Raw genomic sequence first — 12,770 nt, forward strand, 5'->3', positions numbered from 1 at the left:
ATTTGGGATCATTCCAAGACATTATTAATACTTGCTTATTAAAGTTTAGAGCTCTCTGCCCGCACCTTCTACTACCCTTTTCATGCATTCGGGCAATGAATACAATGTTTTCCATTATCCACACTCTATCCTAACATGGCCGCCACCTTTTCGCCCTCTCCCTCGCCATGCCTCAATGTAACTGACACCGAGAGAGGACAATCCCCGTCACCATGACTACGCTGATGCCTTCGGCCCCTTCGCGCAGCCATTCGACTTCACAGAGCTCTCCCTACCAGCACCTAGCATCGCCCGTCTAAATCTCACTACAATAGGTAAGCCCCGCTAGACGAATTGCTCATATTACACACTTTCCTCTTACTGATTCGTTTTTAAACGCTCCATATTATTAATATGCGATCTCTTTACAGCGTGGTGTACGGGATCTTTTCCCGTCTGCCTCCCAACTTTTGCTGTTATTAACCTTACAGCCGAACAACCGATGTTCCTGAGTGCAGGTATGCTACCCTAGCTGCATGTCACACTCACCCCTACTATACACACCCCTAGGATTTCCTTCCTTAGGGCAATGTATTACACACGGCTACGGAAACAGTATTCTATTCTTATTTTCACTGATCACATTTAAAGTCGCTGACATCGATTTACTTCATTTTCGACCACTCACCGCATGTAACCACCACGGTGATTGTCTATTTACTTATCTTACGTTTTCTAAGGACGTCAAGGATATAGGCACTACTTTCTTTTTACTTCTCTGCCACATCCTTAAGGCACCGCTATCATGGCCCCTACCTGATATTCCATCTGCAGGTCACCATTTGGGAACCAGCAATCCACGGGATTATTTCTGCTGTATCATTCTTTGTTGACTATACCGATCCTGCACTGGTTAACCATCCTCCTGCAAGCAAGACCCAGAGCCTAAATGCCTAACATTGCAATCCACGGTAGGACAGCCTACTGATGATTTATATGTGTTGTGAGCACAAATAGGGCTTCGATTTATAAGCATAGCTAGATGCCTTATGTATACTATATATTTTTTTAGGACTGAACGTACCTCCTACACCTACTTACCGTTTGAAGTAGAGAGCCCCCACCAGCACCAGACAAGGTAATTTACCCTTGTTATGTGATACTCAGTTCTTTCATTTGAACCCATCAAAATATTAAGCTACCCACAAGCTGACCCTTGGTTTTATGTGTTTTTAACCCTAAAGGTGCTATGAAACATACATTGATCCTATCAATGATCGAATAAGAATTAGGTTTTGTCGTTATAACTACCTCCTCCTGATGAATGTTCTATTCTTATGTCTAAAGAACAGAAATATGTCGAGACAGTTCTCTGGATTAAAAACAGAGACATAAATCTATAATACATAAATCCTAATTGAATCTGGTACACTACTAATTGTTTTATATGTACCAATTGTATGTGTTTTTTTATGAACTTGTTTTAGCTTGCATTTATAGTCTGGTACGTATTCCTTGTTTTATATTGGATGTGAAGTATTGTACTGTGGACCACTGAATTTAATTATATGTTTTAACTTTTATGACTTACTATTAAAAATTATGTTGATCTTTTAACAGTGACTAGTCCCTTTCCCTAGTTTGAACTTTCAACTCTAGCACCTGTATACTAGCTTTGTCTCCTATTATATATTGGGAATTGTGTTGTGTCACCTCTATATATTGCATATATGTGTACCAAATTACAATCTTAACCATGTATCAGCCCTGAAGAAGACCGTAGTAGGTTGAAACATGTGTTGGCTGACACATTACAAATAAATCTTGACAAATCACAATTACTTGTGACCTATTTTTTATTGAATATATCCTAGAGGTTGAGAGTGACAAATACACTTTGCCTCTTTGAACTCTCTTTTGGAACACTGGACTGAGTTCCTGTATAACACTATCCTTGCAGCCTTGAGAGACGTTTTACAATAACCTGAACAGAAGAGGTGAGCTCAGACTAAGGAAAGGCCCCCGCCCGTTGCTATATCTGGCATGGATGAGGTATAGCACAAAGAAAGTTTGTCTCTTTGTGATTTACACTCACCACAGCTATTTGAGGCGCATGCATAGTTGGGAAATATTTATTTGGAAACAAACTGGTTTACCCGCATGCGTGAGGCAGTAGCTTTTCATGTCTAATTACACAGGGTGATGTGTATTTCTCTTTTACAGGACTGAATGCTATCCATTTGGCAATGGTGGCCAACAGCATGGCCTGCCTCAGGCTGATGATTTCAGCTCGAGCTGACGTCGACGCCCAGGAGCAGAAGTCAGGGCGCACGTCACTTCACTTGGCAGTGGAGCAAGATAACATCTCTTTGGCAGGCTGCCTTCTGCTTGAGGTGAGGCCCATTTCCTGCGTGTGCAAAAGGTTTATAACAGGATGCTCGGTTTGGTTTCATATACAGCAGAATCAAAAAAGAGGCCATCATTATTAGAATTTACTCCTGGGAACCAGCACTTTTTCCATACTCTATCAGACCGCCACTGTATGAGCTGGGTTTCATTTCGCAGTTCCTTGGAGCCGTTCAGAAATGCATACAACCATGGGAAATGCATGGTGCATCCCTCTGTCGAAGATGAGACTCATTTAGAGTTTCAGTTTAACTCTCTCCAATAGGCTGGTAAGGCAGAAGCGACTGATGGCTTGGTGGCCCTCCATTGATTGACCCTGCCTCTCTATCATGCCGTCTCTCCATAAAACCTCACTGTCAGCCTATACCCAAGAGAGGAAACAGAAATAGTTTTCAAATACTAAAGAGCTCAAGAAGTTGCCACCCAGGACTGTGCCATCCCAAGAAGGAACTCCTCGGCTTGCAGGGGAACCTACTTTAGTCTAGGCGTCAACACGGGCTTTTTCTAGCCACATTACCTTGGAAGTTGGTCAACAATTTGAAAAATGCTATATTTCTTCATGACACAGTGTCCGGAAAGAGGATCAGTGAGTCGCAGGTTCATGGGGTATATGAGACCTATATATATTTTCATCAAAACTAAAAGGGTACATTGTTAAAAAAAATCGTTGTTTTACAGCTTTTTTCGTGGGCTTTTTTGCCGCGGATTTTGTTACGAAAAAACTCATCACATTTTCTTTATATATCCCTGAATACCCACACTCAATATATATTATTTTTCCAACCCCCCAAAAAAATTCTATGAGTTTTTTCAGCAAAAAATTGCGGTAAAAAACCCGCGAAAAAACATCCCGCAATGAAAGGACATTGTACCACTTTACACATACAATTTAGATCGGTTATCATGTAAGTTTGTAATGTGAAATTCATATTTGAAACAGCCATCTATTTATGAGGTGCCCAGTTTTGGGTACCAGCGCTGCCTTGTAGCACCCTTCCTACAGTCTTCCAAGTAAGAGTGTTCCTCACTTGCAGTTTTGGCGCTCTCGGCAGCGTACGTGTAGCCAACATAATTCAATTCAGTATCTGCATTCTACATGCATGTCATGAGAAGTGCTTTGTGTTTTTGCTCCCTCTTTCTTGCATTGTTAAGATGACTAGATGATAAAGTACTATTTTTGGAGCCAGGATCTCACTTCTGGAAGAAAAGTTCACAAACTCTTCAGAAAATAACATTATATGTGTCTCTGTGGTTGTATGTCGCATATGATGTAGTCCATAGCCTGTCTGTGTGCATGAGCCTGATCCATGAGTAAGAAGTTCACAGTTATCATGAACAGATATCGTGCAGGCAGTTTGGAGCTGAGGGGGTATTGGAGCATGGATTTCTTGTCAGAGAGCTGCCCGGTTCGAGCCTAACTCCAGGCAGGACAAGATGCCCTGCAGTCAGAAGGCATCAAGGAATGTACCAGACTGACAGGCGGCATGGCTGAAAGGAAGGTGCTGAGCTGTGCCCGAGGCTTTGAGGCCAGCTCAAAGGAATAGAAAACACAATGGTCCAGTCAGTAAGTCCTTCACTGGCTCAAACTGTAAGGGTCCCTACCCGTTCATTCTAGCTGAGATTTATCAAATATTTATATATAGCCCCTTATTTTCTGGTCCTGCCCTGGATGTTCACACTTTAAACTTACCGGGGCCAAACTGAAACCACCCCACCGTCCCAGACCAACTGGTAAATTGAGGCGTTGTACAACCGGCAGTCAGAAAATTGACTACAGGAGTGGGGCCACAAACCTTAGTTCCTGTTGTCAAATAAGGCACAGTACACCGGAGGGGAATTGTGTTACCCTTGTGGGCGTTTATATCAAAGAAACATATAAATCTACTTAAACCCTTACGCCCCTTTCACTTTCCCCCCACTGTTTGTTTTTCTTTCCTAAGAGTAAAATATACCCATCCAAACAAACCCCTATCTCCATGATCCTTAAGCAGGTTCCTCATCACAACCCTCGGCTTCCCGGCCTTCCCCTTTTTGACCAATACACATTTAATTGTATTCATTCCAACATCATTGACAGCGGAAGTCTGCCCTTATGCCCCAGTACAAATTCCCTATTTGTCAGTCATATTGAAAATATAATACCCCCTAAAGTACAATACCTTTTTAACAGAGTCCAGATCCCTCTCCTTGTTCTCCCGTTATTTTCCAACTCCCGACTCTGCCGTGGGCGGCTACCACAGGTTGCTTACATTCTCTCTTCCTTGTGGTACTTCAGTTGCTGATTAGGGCTACAAAAGCCCACTTTCCTACATGGCTGTGCCTTGGTAATGCTTCAGGGCTATCAAAGCACCCCTTTCTTCCATGTCAGAGATTTTGTACAGTTTCAGGGCTGTCAGAATCCTTATTTCTTCTGTGGCAGTGCCTTGCTTTCATACTGCCAGCAGGTGTTCTTAATGGTGAGCTCTGCCCAGGTCCTGGCCCCCTGGGCATAGCCTATGATGAACTGCGCACTTCAGCACTATACCCCAGCTGTGCACGTTCTGTTCAATGAATGAAAATAATTTGCCAAGATGGCCATCATAGAAAGGGAAGGGGGCTCCATGTGGAGCCCCCTTCCCTTTTCATGGCAGCCAGCCGGGGCACTGAGGATGGCGGGGCAGCAGCGGCACAGGCCACCGCCGATGCAAAATAGTGAGGGGGAGTGGGTTGGAGATTTTGTAAAAAAAGAAAATGGTAAGGGGTGGGGAAAGATGGTGGCCCGCAGCAGGGGATGCACACTGCCATTCCTGGTTAGGCCTGGTTTCTATTGAAGCCTCAATAACTATGGTGGCCACCAAAGGATGGTATGATGTGGTGGCCTCAACCTGCATGCTAAGTATGTGAGAGGGCATTTGGCATGCATGATTAGCACATACTGTGCTTATTCAAATGAAGGGCCCATAGGGACTGAAGGTTGGAAGGTTGCTGTGGGAATTGCTACGTACTCAATGCAAGTGGCAGCATTCAGGGTGTAGGACTGACACTGTAACCACCTTCCTCGGCAGACATTAAAACAATTAATTACCTAATTAGTGTCTTTGCCCCTTACCCTCTTCCAATCCATCCTATCGTAGTGTCAGAATGGGCACCCTGGAGAAGTATCTTCCCTGTCTTCCTTTCCTCCCTTAATGTTGCCTTTGGATCTCTGTGCTCCTCGAACCATGTACCTGCATTTCAAGCCATCCAGACGCTGCCTCATCCCATTCAAGCATCCATCTCGACTCGACTGATTGTCAGATCGATTCAGTGGAAGCAACCAAGTTGAATGCTGACTCAACCTGCTGGGAGCCACTGACTTGTCTTTTCGAATGCCGACTCCACTCGCACAATGCATCCTTTGTTCAACTACTCAACCAAAAAACTCAAACAATTGTAGGCCATCGACTCAATGCTGACTCGCCATTGGGAAAGCATACATTGACCTTCTCAACACTGGCACGCCTGCAGTGAAGAACCTATGAACTTGGCTCGTTGTTGTTGATCTCCAAAAACAAGATACACAAGGTATTTGAAGAGTGCCTGCCCACCTGATCAACCTTTAAGGATCATAGGAAGCCCCTCTTCTTTGACTTTCAAAGACATATCCTTGAACATTGACATTGCTGCTGAGAGCATTTGCCTGAACACCCCTGCTTATAAACTCAGAGTGCACTTTCTTCTGAAAGTCTGCTTTCTCTTTGTTTCCTTTACAGGAGTGGGCCTTTATTGTTTGTATCAGTTTTGTCTATTGATTGTTTTATTAATTCCCTACTTTTATAGAACCTTTATTGGATATTCCTTTATTTTAGTACAACCATACTATTGTTTCTTGTGATGCAACTGTAACAGCTCACACCCCTCCTGAAGATATAGCGTGTCCTTAGCCTGCACTACCAAAAGAAGTGTAGGAGGTACACCTGTTAGGGCGTGCCTGTTTCACCTTTATTATTCAGATCACTGCTGGTTTAGTAGTAGTGTGGGGCTGAGTAGGTTGTTTAACGACTACTCATACATGCACTCCTCCAGAGCAATAGTCATTGCATCACAAAAAGATACATATCTTTCAGACGCAATAGCTGGTTTGCAAAGTTTGACTACTGGAGAAGCAGGAGGCCCCCAGGGTGGAGGCCAGATATTGGAAGGAATGGAGACGTGGGCTATGAGCAAGGCCAAAGGAAGAATGCAAATGTTAAGTGGCTGGATGGAGAGGTGCAAACCGTTAGAAACACAGCAGGAATTTTTTGCCCTCGGAGAGAAGAATTAGCTTAGTTTCACTTTGGTGTATTGGTTTTTCAGAGAAGAAAAGATGCATTTTAGAGCTCATTCTTTGTTCTACTGACCAATTGTAGTCGGGTTAGCAGGATGTCATGGTGAACAATGTCATTGGCTGCAGTTAGATCCAAGATTCTAGCCTGCTGATTGTTTGGCCTTGATTCTCCAAAGTGTTCCTTCTTGGGTGTCAAGCAGGGAATGTTGTGCTTTTCCCTGGGCGAAAACTAACCCTCGTGAAAAAGGGAATTTGGTTCACTGAAGTCTTGGAGTTGTTAAGCAACTGTTTTTCAAGGATTTTTGCCTCCACCAGAAAGTTTGCAATTGGGTGTTAGTTGGCTAGGATGGAAGGTTCTGCACTAGGTTTGTGCATAGTCGTGTTATAACGGCTGCTTTGAAGGTGGGTGAAACATGGCTCGCTGGAAGAGAGGAGATGTAGATGGCCATCAAAGGGGAAATGAGGTTGTTGTTCAGCAATTTAAAAAGGAGGGCAGAGGAAGGTGGTGTTTGTGTACTCGAGGTTTTGAATTTGCCAACAATCTTGAGGATTTCTTTCAATATGGATGCAAATTTGTATAAGTAGATGTTGATGGGAGATGTGGGGATGTTGACATGCGAAAACGATTACCTTGGGAGAGGCTGGATTAAAGATCAGATATCAGTCACTTCATTCCCAAAAAACTGGGCGAGCTTGTCGGCCAGGTCTTGAGATGGTTCTTTAGTTGCAGCTTCTGGACCAAGTTTATTGCATTTATAAACAATAGGGAAGAGTTCCCTCGGTTTGTTGCATGTTGATTGACTCCTCTCATTAAAGAAGGCTTTCTTGTTCATTAGTATAGAGTATTTGTAGTTTCTGGTGTGGCACAGGTCCTCTACCTTGTCTAGCAGGTTTATGCTTTTCCACAGATACATTAGAGTACAATGTTGGCTCTTTTAAGGTCAGCAAGTTGGCAATCTATTCATTTGTTTTTAGTCTTGGAGTTTTGTTTCAGTTATTTTAAGTCGAACAGAGCTATGTAACCCAAGTCCTGCGAGATATCCTTGGGAAAGTTGGAAAGGAGGAGATCAGGGTTGCTGGTCACCTTATTTTTCAGTCGAATAGGATCCTGAGAAGGAGGACAATGAGCTTAGTAGAGACTCTGGGTTCCTTAGGTTAATCAGCAGTCGGACCCAAACAAGAGGGGCGCAGAAGTGTTTCTGATGGGGTACAACCATGAGAACAGGGCATCCAAAGTATGGCTACAGGTATGGCATGGTCCATGTACCAATTGTCTGAAGCCTAATTGTGGCATATTCTCTAGTAGCAAACAGTGCACCCTGCAAGCAGGTCTGTATCTTGGGGACCCTGCACGTTGTCCCCCATAACTGTTACCGCCACCAGGACAGCATGCATACGATTTATCATAACTCAGGCAAAACTCAGAAAATCTGCGTGTGAACCCCCGTAAACCGTGCCTGCACCCCGCTACTCTGCGTACATGCACCCCTACATCAGATCGGAACCACAGCTGCGTCCACGCACCCTTAAATCCGACAACCGATCTTACTCCTGCGCTGTGAATCCTATGTGCAAGTCTCTGTACAGCTGCCTTCAGGTGGCGGATAGTATGAGGGCTTTGCGTGGCCATTTCCCTGCTGAGAGGTTACACGCTCAGATCTATGAGTAGGAATCCTTCCACGCAATAGCGGGCGTGCGATGGACTGCCTGCGGGCCCTCCCTCGTAACGCTCACTTTTTGCCTTGTACTTCCTAATTTTCCATGGTCCGCCCCCTACCGTGCCCTCTGCGAAAGCCATGCCCACGCTGTGCCTGGGGTCTCATGCAAGGCGCTCGACCTCTCGCAGTGACGTGCCGGGCTTGCACAAAGTCCCCAGAAAGTAAGTATAAGAGCAGCACAGTCGATTTCATGAATCGACAAACGGAATTTTGCACGCAGTTTGGCATGCAAAGTCCCGATTTTTCACGCAAATAATTCCATAGGGCCTTAAGGTAGCCATATTTCGGAGAGGTTTCTGAGGTATTTTCTGTTTCTGTTGGCAGATGGACTTGTCAGTCATTTTGCTTGACCGATATGTAACCTGAAATTTCAAGCATTGTGGCTAAACTCGACTAAAGTTGTACGATTCCTATTTGTCTGCACAAATTCGTATTATTATTATGGTATGTATTGTTTTGTACTAATTTATACTGAGTTAATTGACCTATGCAGTGATCATTTGTTTGTCCATTTAGTAGCACTATTATTGTACTTAGCTATTGGGCCACATGTATATTTGTTAACATTGAATTTTCACATTGTGAGAGCTGACACATTGCTACTCTAATGCTGAATCCCCCTTGCCAGGGTGACGCCTGCGTGGACAGCACCACATATGATGGAACAACTCCACTCCACATCGCAGCCGGGAGAGGATCGACCAAACTGACAGCCCTTCTCAAAGCGGCCGGTGAGTTTTCAGGAGGTCTGCCCAGGATAAATCAGAATGTGTTGAGGTTGTTTAGAGGATTTGTATTGGTAAATCAGATATTTCTAAGTGCCACTCCACCCTGCTTTATCCTTCAGATACGCCATTGGACCAGAGCACTTTTGCATTGCACCAAGTCAAGTTTAACTGTGGAAACCCATGTACCTGTGCAGTCTCCCACACGTTTGTGTCTTGTCCTTGACAGCCACAGAGGCCTTACCTGACTTGACACTTTTGAGTGGATAGAACAGGGCATACGCAGGAATCGCTCATGTACACCTATCAGCGATACATTACCTTTTGCAGTAAAGGTGTTTCTCCTGCTCACTTGAGAAATTTCATAAGTTCTCATTCTCCTAATCAGAGATTTATCGGCCCGGTTTCTCGGGGCTGAAACACACACACTGTGCTTTTAGAGTTGAGATCCCAAGCAGTCCATGCACTTAATTTTGGTGTATGATGCAAAAGAACCCTTTGCATTGGCGGACTGATATCTTTGGATTCATTAGGCTTTTTGAGCCTTGTAGCTTAGAAGCAGGCAGTGTGCGGAACCCTCTTTAATAGGCACATAGTGCAGGTGATCTGTTTTCTGAGGGAGCCCTGACAGACCAGGTAGGTTTCCAGAAGTAAGAGGGTGACATGCCCAAGTGGGCTTTCCTCTGGGGACAACGCATTCAATCCAGGTAGGCCTAACACAATGGCCTACCTGGGTGTGTGCAAACAGCCTAATCACAGGGTAAGCCAACAGGCGCCCATGTGTCCTTACATTATGGTTAGCCTCAAACGTTCACCATGGCTTATTACTGAGGCTCATGGTGGCCTAAAAGACTAGGATTCTCTCTCTCCCGAAAGTGACACCTTGACTAACACCAGATTTTTACACACGTACATCTCAAACCCTAGCAGTCCTCTGATAGTTAATGGCTTAATTGGGGTTTAAAATGCACTTGTGGTCTAATACAAAATGTCTTAACCAAGTGTGCTTCAGCCACTGGATTTATGAGCAGCATGTGTGTTCTTATACCTAGGTCCTGTTAAAAACAAGCACTGGAAAAAGCCAACCATTTTGGCTTGTTTACTGCTATTAGATATACCAGGAACTGTATCATATGCCTAGGTACTTGCACCAGTTTTGCAGCTACTACCATTATTGGCTAGGTAGTACCATTATGGCATTGCTTGGCAAATACCTATCCAATGTCTACACAAAGGCCTATCCCGTGCCTTGAGGGTCGTTCCCCACCTGTAGCATGAGCACGCACACATAGCTACAGCCAACACATTAGCACATTCTGCTAGATGTAATATGTTAAAGTTCTTGACCTAATACACGTGCTTTTTTATATGCACTATGCATTGGATGTTAATTCCAGAGCAGGTACCCAGTTTGGTGAAATCATGCTTTGCATTATTTTTGCATAGCTCATTACTATTGTCTGTGTTCGTTGTCTCACCCATTGTGTTTTTTAATGCTTTTCAATGGGCCTCATCAGAATTACTGTTCCCGCCACTTGATTTGCTGGAATTACCAGCAGATTACAAGTGGCAGGTATAACGGTAAATCCCCATTCCATTGAGTCCCATTTGACTGCATGGGGGGATTGCTGGTATTACCGGCACCAGTAACACCGGTGCCGGTAATACGGCTGTTTTTTGCTGGTGGGGTGCCTGACTTACCTCCAGCTCCTAGCTGAACAAATTGCCGGTAAACGGAATTACTGGTAAATTTATAACAAGGCCCAATCTCGCCAGTAGTCTGGAAGAATTGGTCTGTGCTGTAATTGTAAGGACAAGTCCTTCACCATAATGACCTTTGCAGGCCTTACCCTGCACCTCACCCTTTCCTTCAAACATTTTATCCACCACCCACCCTCTTAATTCATGTAGCTCTACCTGTGTATGAGAGAGAAGGAAGTAAAGCTTGTGGGAAGCAGGAGTAGGGCACAGTGCTGCGCTCAGAGCTGTGCATGTGCCAGAGTTTTGTAAGTGAAATTCTACTTCGCTATTTGTAAAAGTCATCCATCAGATCCCTCCGATGCCAGGAGCCTATCCCAGTAGTTTAGAGGAAATGTGGCTATTGGGCTAGTAGTATAAGAACTGCTATGGCACACAACATGGTGCATGAGCAACACTTTGAGAAGTATCCTGGACATTTGTGCTGCAGCCATTCCCTATAGATCATCACAATAAGCATTACATTCTGCATTGCCTAGAATCCTGGCAAATTGATTTGCAGCTCATATTAATAATACTGACTATTTTCTGCCTCCAGAAAGTTGGCGTGCAAATAGTGCACTCTGAGGGATGGTTTACATCTCCTATTCTTCTTCCTCTTTGGGTCCCCCCTCATTCACCTTAAACCCAAGTCCTCTGTGGGCTCTTTCCCCAGGCTGGGCAATCCCATTTTTTTCCAGGTCGGTTCTTGCAGGTTACAGGCACACCTATCAGCCAAGCAAGACTTCATACTTCAAGGCTACGCTGGAGCATAACTCAAGCCACTTATTGACATATCTCTGTATTAGAAACCACCCTCACAGGAGACATGCTTGTTCGCAGGATAATTATATATGAGCCCTTCACCTGATCTCTGGTGTGCCCTGTTAGCTCAACACAGACACTACGGGCATGCACACTCTCACAAACTCTATGGGGCCTCATTACGAGGTCAGTGGTAAAACCTGCTGGTTGGTGGCGGGCTACCGCCGACCCTGTAACAGCATTTCTACCGCCCGATATCCCGGTGTGACCGGGATATCATGCTTGGCGGCAGAATGGTAAATCCCCAGTCTCGTGGAGTCCCATAGGAGTCCACGTAAATGGGGTCACTGAAGCACCAGCATCGTTGTTAACGGTGCCAGTGCTTCTGTGAAAACACTGTTGGTAGGGGCCTGAATTCCCAGCATATCAGGGTTCGTTGTTTGGCGGTCCGGAAAGGGTGCCAGTATGTTGCTACCACCAAACTTGTAATGAGGCCCATATCCCCACCTTTCATAATTTATTCAATCTTTACAAACATTGCCACTTTTTAATCTCTTCTCTCCTTCGACCCTGTTGAGTTTCCTCTCGGCAATTTTCCATAGTTGCAAAAGGGGGTGCAAAAGCAAAGCATAGGAACAGGGAAAATCGAACTTATGCCTTGCTTTTGGGCTCCTTTTTACAAAAAGTGTGAATGCGGCCTGCCATACACATTTGCAATGGATTACTATGGAAACTGCCTACACTTATCAGGTGTTAAAACAGGCGGATTCCATAGGAATCCATTTGTTTTATAAACGCATGAAAATCTTATACAGGCTTTTAAAACCATGTGCTCTATGGAGGTGGAGGAGAAATTCACGGTGGAAACGTTACTTCTTCTTCGTGTCCCATCTCCAAAAGTGATGAAAATCCTGTGGAGTGTAAAAGAGAGGTGTGCACTGCATACATCTTAGTTTTATGCCGACTTTCAAGACTCCTGAGATTATAAAATGACAAAAAAGGAGACATTTTACAGGTCCAAAAAGTAGCTCTGTGCTAGCAGCAAAGTATAATAGTGAGTAATGACACCCTAAAAGCGCGATTGATAGAAATCTGAAATTCACATAATTAATGAGGATCAGAAGTTGTACAAGGGTCAGACGAAATACATCCATA

At 44.3% G+C, this 12,770-nt stretch overlaps 1 protein-coding gene across 1 annotated transcript in view; it reads left to right on the forward strand.

Annotated features, from left to right (window-relative positions):
• Positions 1–12,770, forward strand: part of NFKB1 (nuclear factor kappa B subunit 1) — an 887,546-nt gene that overhangs the window by 808,191 nt on the left and 66,585 nt on the right. Inside the window, exons 18-19 of the mRNA XM_069630690.1 lie at positions 2,203–2,372; positions 9,017–9,119. Of these exons, the coding sequence (XP_069486791.1) occupies positions 2,203–2,372; positions 9,017–9,119 (273 nt within the window). The remainder of the gene's footprint in view (positions 1–2,202; positions 2,373–9,016; positions 9,120–12,770) is intronic.

The sequence above is a fragment of the Ambystoma mexicanum genome, chromosome 6q, assembly GCF_040938575.1.
Source record: "Ambystoma mexicanum isolate Mex_15411 chromosome 6q, UKY_AmexF1_1, whole genome shotgun sequence".
Taxonomy (NCBI): Eukaryota; Metazoa; Chordata; class Amphibia; order Caudata; family Ambystomatidae; genus Ambystoma; species Ambystoma mexicanum.